This window comes from Scyliorhinus torazame, chromosome 2 (assembly GCF_047496885.1).
Source record: "Scyliorhinus torazame isolate Kashiwa2021f chromosome 2, sScyTor2.1, whole genome shotgun sequence".
In the NCBI taxonomy this organism is placed as follows: Eukaryota; Metazoa; Chordata; class Chondrichthyes; order Carcharhiniformes; family Scyliorhinidae; genus Scyliorhinus; species Scyliorhinus torazame.
The window spans coordinates 27,245,921-27,258,438 of NC_092708.1; the positions used below are offsets into that span (position 1 = coordinate 27,245,921).

At 45.6% G+C, this 12,518-nt stretch overlaps 1 protein-coding gene across 1 annotated transcript in view; it reads left to right on the forward strand.

Moving 5' to 3' along the window:
• Positions 1–10,595, forward strand: part of adcy5 (adenylate cyclase 5) — a 494,269-nt gene extending 483,674 nt beyond the window's left edge. Inside the window, exons 18-21 of the mRNA XM_072468291.1 lie at positions 1,511–1,774; positions 3,220–3,424; positions 5,212–5,336; positions 8,029–10,595. Of these exons, the coding sequence (XP_072324392.1) occupies positions 1,511–1,774; positions 3,220–3,424; positions 5,212–5,336; positions 8,029–8,157 (723 nt within the window). The 3' untranslated portion in view covers positions 8,158–10,595. The remainder of the gene's footprint in view (positions 1–1,510; positions 1,775–3,219; positions 3,425–5,211; positions 5,337–8,028) is intronic.
• The last annotated feature ends 1,923 nt before the right edge of the window (positions 10,596–12,518 follow it).

The window sequence follows — 12,518 nt, forward strand, 5'->3', positions numbered from 1 at the left end:
GTTTCCTCCCACAAGTCCCGGAAGACATGCTGTTGGGTGAATTGGACATTCTGAATTCTCTCTCAGTGTACCCGAACAGGCGGCGGAGTGTGGCGACTGGGGGCTTTACACAGTAACTTCATTGCAGTGTTAATGTAAGCCTACTTGTGACACTAATAAAGATTATTATTAGTATTATCTGAATCCCTAAATTCGGTCCACCAAGTCTGCACCAACCCTCCGAATGAACACCCCGCCCAGGCCCAGTCCCCGCCCCATTCCCGTAACCCCACCTAGCCTTTTGGACACTAAGGGCAATTTAACATGGCCAATCCACCTAACCTGCATATCTTTGGACTGTGGGAGGAAACCGGAGCACCCGGAGGAAACCCACGCAGACACGGGGAGAGCGTGCAGACTCCACACAAACAGTCACCCAAGGCTGGAACCGAACCGGGTTAGGATTAGGGTCAGGGTTAAGGTTAACTCCATCAGGTGTTGCATGGCGGAATTATTGATAGCAAATTTCCATCAATTCGCTGATCATTAGGAGGGGAGGCTGACGCCGTTAGATTTGTCCTGTTTTATGCATTGGGAGATATTGGGCAAATTTCCTCATGTCGTAGCTGCACTGGTGTCTCGTCCTTGGAGGGTGGGGTGTAACGAGTAGTTCTGGAAAGCAGGCCTTCAGCATTACAGCTGGGATGTCCTCGAGGTGCAGCCTTTGCTGCCTCCTGCGCACTCAGACACTTCCCAATGTCACGTGAACTGAATTGGCTGGAGGCCGTGGTGGGGACCTGAGGTCCAATAGGATGGTGCACTGGCTACTTACGACAGGAAATGCATCCTCGCACGTCAGCTCTGTCTCATGCCCTTGCGTGTTGTTCGCTGCCCATTTGGTTGAGGGTGCAGATGTTTCAGATGTTTCTGCACCGGTTGCCCCTCAATGACCCGGATTCATTCAATAGAATACCACAACGCGACTAATCTGAGTTTAAATTCACAACCCTCCCCACTATCACAATTAAGATAATTGGTAAAAAGACCAGGCAAGGAGCTGAGAATACACTCTGGGTAAGATGTCGGAGCAGATTATCAAATGACTTTCGAGCGGAACTGAAAAGCGGAGCTATGGGGAAGAGCAGAGGAATGAGACAAATTCGATAACTGTTCTAGAACCGATACCAGCCAGAACCAGGGGGCACAGTCTGAGGATACAGATGAGAAGAAATTTCTTCACCCAGTGAGTGGTCGGCCTGTGGAATTCACTGCCACAGAAAGTAGTTGAGGCCAAAACATTGTATGTTTCCAAGCAGCAGTGAGGTATGGAACTTGAGGTGAAGTGGATCAAAGGATATGGGGGAAGGCGGGGTCAGGCTGTTGAGTTGGATGATCAGTCATGATTCTAGAATGATCATACCTGAGAGACGTGGTGAGATACAGTGTAATAAATGAGACCGTGCATTGTGTATATAAACATAAGTGTTTGAAATTATCATCATGTAATGGCCCTTCACCATTTCCTGTTCAGGCCACTGAAGAGAAAGAAGAAATGGAGGAACTTCAGGCGTACAACAGGCGCCTCCTGCACAACATCCTTCCCAAAGATGTTGCCGCACATTTCCTTGCACGTGAGAGGCGTAATGATGAGCTGTACTACCAGTCCTGTGAGTGTGTGGCAGTAATGTTCGCCTCCATCAGCAACTTCTCCGAGTTCTACGTCGAGTTGGAGGCAAACAATGAAGGGGTCGAGTGCCTCCGACTTTTAAACGAGATCATTGCTGACTTTGATGAGGCAAGTGTTGCTGGCGGAGTGATTGGATGCAAGGATGTGTAGATCTGTGTTTCTGTTGCTGAAACCGGGAAGGTGGTAGTACAGCAGTACCGTCGCCGCGTTAGTAATCCAGCAGTCCCAGGCTAATCCTCTGGGGGCATAGGTCAAATCCACCGTGGCAGCTGGTGGAATTTAAATTCATTTAACAAATTTGGAACATAAAGCTAGTCTCAGTAATGAGACCGTGAAATTTTCATTGATTGTTGTAAAAATCCATCTGGTTCGCGAATGTCCTTTGGGGAAGGAAATCTGCCATCCTTACCTGGCCTGGCCTACATGTGACTCCAGACCCACGGCAATGTGGATGACCCTCCACTGCCCTCAGAAATGTCCGAGCGAGACACTCAGTTCAAGGGCAATTAAGATTTGCCAACAAATGGTGTCCTTGCCGGCAACATAATCTTTATTAGTGTCACAAGTAGGTTTACATTAACACTGCACTGAAGTTACTGTGAAAATCCCCGTGTCGCCACATTCCGCCGCCTGTTCGGGTACACTGAGGGAGAATTCAGAATGTCCAATTCACCCAACAAGCACGTCTTTCGGGACTTGTGGGAGGAAAACGGAGCAGCCGGAGGAAACCCACGCAGACACGGGGAGAACGTGCAGACAGTGACCCAAGCCGGAATCGAACCCAGGTCCCTGGTGCTGTGAAGCAACAGCGCTAACCACTGTGTTACCGTGCCGCCCATCCACATCCTGTGAAAGTATATTAAAAAATGACACGGCCACCATTTATTGACCATCCCTAATTGCCACCGGGAAAGTGATGGTAAAATATCTTTTTTAGTCATCACAGTCCACTGCACCTGTAGTGTTGTTAGGGAGGGAGCTCTAGGATTTGTGACCCAGCGACAGTACAGGTCCAACTCAGAATGGTGTGTGTACTTGGAGGGAGTGGTTTATCATGTGCCTCCTGCTACACTTATCCTCTTAGGTGGTAGAGGTCCCGCATTTGGCGTCACGGTAGCATTGTGGTTAGCACAATTGCTTCACAACTCCAGGGTCCCAGGTTCGATTCCCAGCTTGGGTCACTGTCTGTGCGGAGTCTGCACGTCCTCCCCGTGTGGCGTGGGTTTCCTCCGGGTGCTCCGGGTTCCTCCCACAGTCCAAAGATGTGCAGGTTAGGTGGATTGGCCATGATAAATTGCCCTTAGTGTCCAAAACTGCCCTTAGTGTTGGGTGGGGTTACTGGGTTGTGGGGATAGGGTGGAGGTGTGGACCTTGGGTAGGGTGCTCTTTCCAAGAGCCGGTGCAGACTCGATGGGCCGAATGGCCTCCTTCTGCACTGTAAATTCTATGATTTGGGAGGGATGCCCAATCATCATCCCAATCTATCTTGCCAAAGATGGTATAACGGCCAGTGTCTCCTAAGTTACATTAAGGTGTTGTCTGGTTTATTACAGATCATCAGCGAAGAGCAGTTCCGACAGCTGGAGAAGATTAAGACTATAGGGAGCACATACATGGCAGCATCAGGTCTGAACGACTCCACGTATGACAAAGTTGGGAAAACACACATCAAGGCACTGGCAGACTACGCCATGAGGCTGATGGACCAGATGAAGTACATCAACGAACACTCATTCAATAACTTCCAGATGAAAATAGGTAACTTGGGCCTTCATGGGGAAGGATGTCAAGGTGATACAGGGAGTGCAGAGGAAAGTTACTTGAGTGGTGCCCGGGATAAGATGCTTCATGTGGAGACCCCGGGTTGTTCCTCTTAGAGCAGAGGAGGTTAAGAAGGTAATTTAATGGAGGCGTTCAAAATTATGAAGGAGTTTTGATGAAGGAGAAAGGGGGAAAGTTTTCAGTGGGTGTACTCCAAGGACACAGATTTAACATGATTGACAAAATAACCAGAGGTAACATGTTGATGAAACCTGTTTTTTTGCTCAGTGAGTTATAATCTGGAAGTTGCTGCCTGAACAGGCGATGGAAACAGATTCAGTAATAACTTTCAAAAGAGAATTAGATAAATACTCAAAAGGAAAAATTTTCTAAGGTAACTAGGGAAGAGCAGGTTGAGTGGAACTAATTGAATAGCTCTTTGAAAAAGGCAGCATTAATCCAATAGGCCGAGTCCTCCTCCTGTGATTTACAACTCTATGATTTTGAGTTGCTCCACAGTTAAGTGTACGGTTCATTGCAAGAAAGCTATCACTAAATACCATGGACATATCATCCGGGAACAGGAAGCCATCGACGCACGCACAGGATATTCTTGTGGTTTACACGCATTACATATTGCCTGTGTCAGTTCGAGAAGTTAGATGCAGTGAATGCCTCTGCATCTTATTCAAATGAAGAGTCACATCTTGAGCTGCTGTACAGTGGTTCTGACCAGGAGGGGGATACGGTTTTGTGGAGTAAGTCCCCAACAAAAGTAGATTGAAACAGACAACATAAATGTGGCCAACTACCACAAAAATAGGAAAGGCAAATAGCGTGGAAGCATTTTAGCGGAAGCCAAATATCTAAATGAGGGAGGAACGAATGGAAGGATTTGACGATGGTTCGAGAGGTGAAGTAAGTGGGTGAGGAGACTCACATGGAGCAGAAACAATAGCATGGCCCACTTGGGCAGAATGGGCTGTATCTGTTCAGTAGACTTGATGTAATTCTATGTAACTTGGCCTGGAATCTGAGACAGGAGTTAGAGGAGACCCCGCAGGTATTGGAACAGCATTCCAGAGAATGGATTTGAGCTTTACAGAGAATTGTTAAGGGGGAAGGTTGGGTGGGGTGGGGGGGGGGATCAATAAGAGGAAACTAAGCTTCCTGAAGGTGACATCATGGTGGCTCAACGTGAGATTGATGGGATGGTTGTGATGCATCATGCAGATTTTAAACCCGATCTTTGCACGAGCGCAAGTTCCTGGAAAGGGGAATCTTATTGGGATAAGACTTTACAGAGGACTAGAGTGGTGTGTTTAACTGCTCTGTGAAATTCAAATTGTGGATTTCGTTGCTCTGACAACGGGGATTCTTCATTCCTGCAGTTCAGTTGCCGAGGAACTTGGGTGAAAGGGACAAGGCCGATGGAGCGAAACACCGACAAGGTGGGACAGAGTCAGTACAGCGCAGAAGGCGATCATTCACCTCACCAAGCCCGTGTTGCCTCTCTGTAGTGCAATCCAGTCGGCCCTGTTCCCCCACTTACCCTGCAAGTTTATCTCCCCCAGAGTCGGACAAAGTAAATCAAGGAGCTGATAATGAGTGTGAGGTTTGAAAGCCTTTGGATGGTAGGCTGAAGGAAACCACTGAAAATATCGAACCAAAGCAAACAGGGAGGCTGGAAGGAGTGAGGACTTCCACATCATGAGGTCCTGGGAAGAAGCTGGAGTTTTCACCACACATCTGAGTGATGCATCAATCTGTCTTTTTCTGTTTAGGGCTGAACATTGGTCCTGTAGTAGCAGGAGTGATTGGAGCCCGCAAACCTCAATACGATATCTGGGGAAACACTGTCAACGTGGCAAGTCGAATGGACAGTACAGGAGTTCCTGACAGAATACAGGTAACGGAAAAAACTATGGCTGCAAAGTTGAATAAACAGATGGCATGTAAAATAACTGTCAGGTTTCCATGAGGCTACAGTTACCCGGTCGTTTTGAGATGAACATAAGAACTAGGAGCAGGAGTAGGCCATCTGGCCCCTCGAGCCTGCTCCGCCATTCAATGAGATCATGGCTGATCTTTTGTGGACTCAGCTCCACTTTCCGGCCCGAACACCATAACCCTTAATCCCTTTATTCTTCAAAAAACTATCTATCTTTATCTTGAAAACATTTAATGAAGGAGCCTCAACTGCTTCACTGGGCAAGGAATTCCATAGATTCACAACCCTTTGGGTGAAGAAGTTCCTCCTAAACTCAGTCCTAAATCTACTTCCCCTTATTTTGAGGCTATGCCCCTAGTTCTGCTCTCACCCGCCAGTGGAAACAACCTCCCCGCATCCATCCTATCTATTCCCTTCATAATTTTATATGTTTCTATAAGATCCCCCTGCATCCTTCTAAATTCCAATGAGTACAGTCCCAGTCTACTCAACCTCTCCTCGTAATCCAACCCCTTCAGCTCTGGGATTAACCTAGTGAATCTCCTCTGCACACCCTCCAGCGCCAGTACATCCTTTCTCAGGTAAGGAGACCAAAAGTGAACACAATACTCCAGGTGTGGCCTCATTAACACCTTATATAGTTGAGGCATAACCTCCCTAGTCTTAAACTCCATCCCTCTAGCAATGAAGGACAAAACTCCATTCTCCTCCTTAATCACCTGTTGCACCTGTAAACCAACTTTTTGTGACTCATGCACTAGGCCACCCAGGTCCCTCTGCACAGCAGCATGTTTTAATATTTTATAATTTAAATAATAATCCATTTTGCTGTTATTTCTACCAAAATGGATAACCTCACATGAAAGGTTTGCTCTTTTCGGATAAACACTTTCTTCCTATATTTCTATTCTTTTATGGGATGTGGGAGTTGCTGGCAAGGCCAGCATTTGTTGCCCGTCCCTAATTGCCCTTGAACTGAGTGGCTTGCTGGGCTGTTTCAGAGGACAATTAAGAGTCAACCACCTTCCTGTGGGTCTGGAGTCACATATGGGCCAGACCTGGTCAGGCCAGCAGATTTCCTTCCCTAAAGGCCATTGAGATGAATTTTTACAAAAATTTATGAAAGTTTCATGGTCACCATTACGGAAACAAGCATTAAATTCTAGATTTATTCATTGAATTTAACTTCCACCAGCTGCTGTGGTGGGATTTGAACCCATGTCCCCTAGCCCTCTGGAGGACCAGTGACATTACCACTACACCATTATCTCTCCATTGATGGCTGTTTGCCCCTTCACCTCCCGGACAGTGCCCAGCAGGTCCTCCCAGCTCAGAGGAAGAGTAACCGAGGCGCTCCTGTCCTTACCAACCAATCACTATTAAAATGGCTTCAGTACCACTAACAGGGATGATTATTAACTTCCCCCTGAAATGACCTAACGTGTCATTGTGAGGTGGTGGCGGCATTTTTCTAATGTCATTCGACTAGTAGTCTAGAGGCCCAGGCTATTGCTCTGAGAGCATAGGTTCAAATGGATCTGGTGGAATTTAAATTCAATTGATTATTAAAATTAAATCAATTAATTTTTTTAAATTCTGGAAATGAAAGCTAGAGTCGGTAGTGATTGCTGTAAAAACCCATCTGGTTCAGTAATGTTCTTTAGGGAGGGAAATCTGCAGTCCTTACCTTGCCTGGCCTACATGTGACTCCAGACCCACAGCAATGTGCTTGACTCTTAGCTGCTCTCTGGGTTTTGATATCCCATGTCCCATGAAAAAAACTAAATTAAGAACAACTCGATAAACAACAGATGCCCAGTGTACCAGAGAGACACACACAACCACAGAATCTTTACAGGGCAGAGAGAGGCCATTTGACCCATCGAACATGCCCTGGCTCTGTGAAGGAGCCTTCTATTTATTCCCGTAACCTTAAGCACCCTTTCTCTTCAGATGGAAATTCAATTCCATGTTTACTCTGACAATGACGTGACAAGAATTAATAACGTTTCTAAAAATCTTAAAAACACATGAGAACATGGTTGGACATGCACTTCAAAAACCATCATCCCTAAAAAGGGGGGGGGGGGGGGGGCAAATAGATTTTGGGTAGTTCCTTCACCAGGACTGGTAAATCGCTTTGGCTCAGTTGGCAACACTCTCACCTTAATGGGTTCAAGCCCCAATCCGGGGCTTGAGCCTGAAAACCTTGGCTGCCCCTCCCCGTGCAGTGCTGAGAGAGAGCCGCACTGTCAGAGGGGTTGGCTTTTGAATGAGGTCTCTGCCCTCCCAGGTGGCCGTAAGTAATCCGTGGCGCTGTCTCCCAGCCAATAGTAACCTCAACCAACATCAGAAAACCGAATATCTGGCCCGTTGTGATTGCGGGAGATTGCTGAGTGCAACTTGGTCAGTATGACAGTGACTGGGCCTCAGAAATTACTGCATCGGCTGTAGATGCTTTGAATGGAGTGTCCTTAGGGTCCGAAAGGCCAAATGCAAATTACGGCCGAAACATTAGCTTGCTTTTTCCCCTGCAGTTACTCAGGGGTCCTGCTGTGTGTTTACAGCAATTTCACATTATCAGTTTGTCCTTGATGTAACTGCATCATCTTCTGTCACCCTTTAATTTGGTTGTTCACTATCTCCTCAGGTGACGACAGATTTGTACCAGGTCCTGTCAGCTGAAAGCTATCACTTGGAGTATCGGGGACTGGTAAAGGTCAAGGGCAAAGGAGAAATGTGTACATATTTCCTGAACGAGGGACCAGACATTAGTTAGCGATGTCGAGCACAGAGGAAAAATATAAACTATGGTCGTCAAAACTCTTGGAATTCCTGTGCCCTCCATGTGATTACGAGGAATGAACCGAGGATGTACAATGTTAGAGCCACAGCCGAGTGATGTCCTCGATTCCCAACAGGACAAACGCCAGACAGAGACCTTTCAAAGAAAAATCCCCCCAAAGTAGAAGACAACCTAGGAGAAGCTGGGAACATACGGGCAGCAGGAGGGGGCATTCCAGCCGTGGAGACTTTCCCATCATTCAGTAAGAGGCTGATCTGCAGCTGAACTCCATCCACCCATCTTGTTCCAAAAGTGTAAGACACCAAGATCGTGCAAGCTCTGGCCGACACTCGAGTCGGATAATTGTTCCCCTCCTATCACTTTTAATGTCACACAATCGAAGAATGTATATTAAATAATACAAGTGTTGTGGAGATTTGGTGCACCAGGAACTACCACAGACACACATTTACATGTACACACATACACACAAGTAAATACTTATACAGAAACACTTACATATACACAATTACATATGCACAAGCACATACACACACATGTAAACACTTGTAATAGTAATCTTTATTAGTGTCACAAGTAGGCTTACATTAACGTTGCAATGAAGTTACTGTGAATACGGAAACACTGACATAGACCTGTTTACATATGCACAAATACGTACATATACACACACACACGTAAGCACTTTTGCAGAAACACTTGCATATACACACACACATTTACATATGTACAAACACACACCCACATGTAAACACTTATACAGAAACACCTACATATACACACACATGCAAACACTTACCTCTAAACACAAACACACACTTACAAATACAAACTTAGACATGCAGACACTTGCACACACACACAATTATATATACACACAGATATTTACATATACTTAAGACACACAGACACTTACATATACAACACACGCAAACACACTAATATAAAAACTTATACTTACACAATTAGACACAAACTCATAAATGTACACGCATATACACATACATACAGCCTTACACATACTCCAACATTTACGAGCATACAAATATACACACATTTCCAAATACAAGCATGTATACACACCACGTAGGCCCCTACAGGGTAAACTTGGACTCAGCACAAATTTCAGGTGGTCACCGATGGCAGATATATTTTGACGTGCTGGGCGAGTGCAGGGAACTGCCGCCTGTGCCAAAGTGACGTACATGGCACCCAGCGTGAATGTTCATGACGTGTGTTAAAATCAGGCCGGGCCTCATTCCTGCCATGGTACACCCAGGGTGAAACCAGGATCCATCGCTGGTGATTAACCCGACAGCATCCTCGTCTTTTTAACAGTCAGCAGCCCACTGGGGCACTGCTGGGAATCCAATATGACCATGTGCAAATGGGAGAACCTTTGAGTGTTCGTCTGACTGTGCCTTCCACACAGCAGGGGCTGGAGGTGAGGGGGAACAAAACTACTTTAAAAATCTACCACTTATTTTAGTTTGTAATATTACAATTGCAGATTTAGCAGAGTACTAGAATTCTATATTTGTAACAATAATAGCAGACGCTACACACAGCAGTGCATATTATTCTGATGTATTAGTTGCCATTACAAGCACTAAGCACAGTACTCTCTCTATTTAGAACACGAGCACTAAGCACAGTACTCTCTCTATTTAGAACACGAGCACTAAGCGCAGTACTCTCTCTATTTAGAACACTAGCACTAAGCACAGTACTCTATTTAGAACACGAGCACTAAGCACAGTACTCTCTCTATTTAGAACACGAGCACTAAGCGCAGTACTCTCTCTATTTAGAACACGAGCACTAAGCGCAGTACTCTCTCTATTTAGAACACGAGCACTAAGCACAGTACTCTCTCTATTTAGAACACGAGCACTAAGCACAGTACTCTCTCTATTTAGAACACGAGCATTAAGCACAGTACTCTCTCTATTTAGAACACGAGCACTAAGCGCAGTACTCTATTTAGAACACTCTCTCTCCCAGTCACACATTATTCTCAATTTGCAATATGGCTTCATTGCATGCATGTCAGATCTTCCATCATCCTCACACAGCCCACCACCTCTCACGCCCTGTCCTTACTTCCTCTCCTCCTGATATTCATCCTTTCATTGTTAAAGCAGTACCTGATACAGCGGGCACTTTCTCACTATTTGACTAGCCCATGAACAGGGATCGACAATGTTACGTGAACGGAGAGGGTCATTTATGGGTCTCTGACTGCTGGAACGTAATTGGTGAAATAAAATTTTGTGATTTATAAGAGGGAAATGTACTCTTTTTTTTTAATCCACATCTTGCAGACATTATGGTAATTTCCCATGGAAATTGAAATGTGTTCAATAATTTATTACAGACTGTATTAAACAAGATATTGCTTCACTTGAAAAGGGTTTTGTGTGCCGTTTGTCCGTGGCTGTGACTCTGGAAAAATATCATTGTTCTGTCGCAAAGTTTAACCCAAAACCTTAACAAACAAAAGCAGCAACTTGCATTTATTGATCATCCCTAGCTGCCTTCTTCAACCGCTGAGGTGTAGGTACACCCACAGTGCTGTTAGGTAGGGAGATTTTGACCCAGCCACAGTAAGTGATATATTTCCAAACAGGATGGTGAGCGACATCACAGAAGTGAACAATGGTGAACGCCATCACAGAAGTGAGCGATGGTGAGTGATATCACAGAGGTGAACAATGGTGAGTGACATCACAAAAGTGAACAATGGTGAGTGACATCACAGAAGTGAGTGATGGTGAGTGACATAACAGACATGAATGATGGTGAGTGACATCACCGAAGTGAACGATGGTGAGTGACATCACAGAAGTGAATGATGGTGAGTGACATCACAGAAGTGAAGTCATCAAGTCGCCAGGCAGGAATCGCCAGACAGGAATGTTCCCTTTCAGTCAGGGAACACTTCAGCAGTCAAGAGCATTCAGCCTCTGATCTTCGGGTAAGCGTTCTCCAAGGCGGCTTTCAGGATGCGCGACAACGCAAAATCTGTGATTATCCCTCTCTCCAGTTGCTCCGTCTGGACCTGTAAAGACTTAATTACCTGCAAAGACTCACATTCAAAGTATCGCCTTGCATCTTTGACCTTGTCTATATATATATTTATATATATGTTTCTGGGACCCACCTCTTCATTCACCTGAAGAAGGAGCAGTGCTCCGAAAGCTAGTGATTCAAAACAAACCTGTTGCACTTTAACCTGGTGTTGTGAGACTTCTTACTGTGCCCACCCCAGTCCAACGCTGGCATCTCTACATCATGCCTATTAATGAAACCCAGGATACTATCTGCTTTATTAACTGCTCTCTCCACTTGTCCTGCCATCTTCAATGTTTTATGCACAAGTACACCCAGGTCCCTCTGCTCCTGCGCCCCCTGTAAGAATTTAATCTTAATATAAGAGCTTGTTAGGTGAATTGTAAATTCTGAATTCTCCCTCCGTGTACCGAACAGGTGCTGAAGTGTAGTGACTAGGGGATTTTCACAGTAACTTCATTGCAACGTTAATGGAAGCCTACTTGTGACACTAATAAAGATATTATTATTTTACCTCTTACTTTATATTGTCTCTCTATGTTCTTCCTACCAAAATGCATCTCCTGATACTTCGCACCTTTGGTGTAGTAAAGCACCCCAGCACTCCACAGGAACATTATCGAATAGCATTTGACACTGAACCACGTAAGAAGATAGTATGATCAAACTTGAAAAGTTTGATCAAGGATTTTAAGGAGTGTCTTAAAGGAGTAAAGAGAAGTGGAGCGGTATAGTTAGGGAATTCTAGAGCATAGTGGGCAATCAACAGATGGTACAGTCATCAACACTGGAACAATTAAGATCAGCAATGCACATCAGGCAGAATTGGAGGAACACAAATACTCGGAAGGTTGGAGGGCTGGGGCAGCACGGGAGCACAAGTGGATAGCACTGTGGCTTCACAGCGTCAGGGTCCCAGGTTCGACTCCCCGCTGGGTCACTGTCTGTGCGGAGTCTGCACATTCTCTCCGTGTCTGCGTGGGTTTCCTCCTGGTGCCCCGGTTTCCTCCCACAGTCCAAAGACGTGCAGGTTAGGTGGATTGGCCATGATAAATTGCCCTAGTGACCAAAATTGTTAGGACGGGTTATTGGGTTACGGGAATAGAGTGGAAGTGAGGGCTTAAGTGGGTCGGTGCAGACTCAATGGGCTGAATGGCCTCCTTCTGCACTGTATGAGCTATGAGTTTTCAGAGATAGGGAGGGGAGGGGGCCAGGTCACACAGGAATTTTGAAAACGTCTGGGAAGACCCTCACCAATAAAT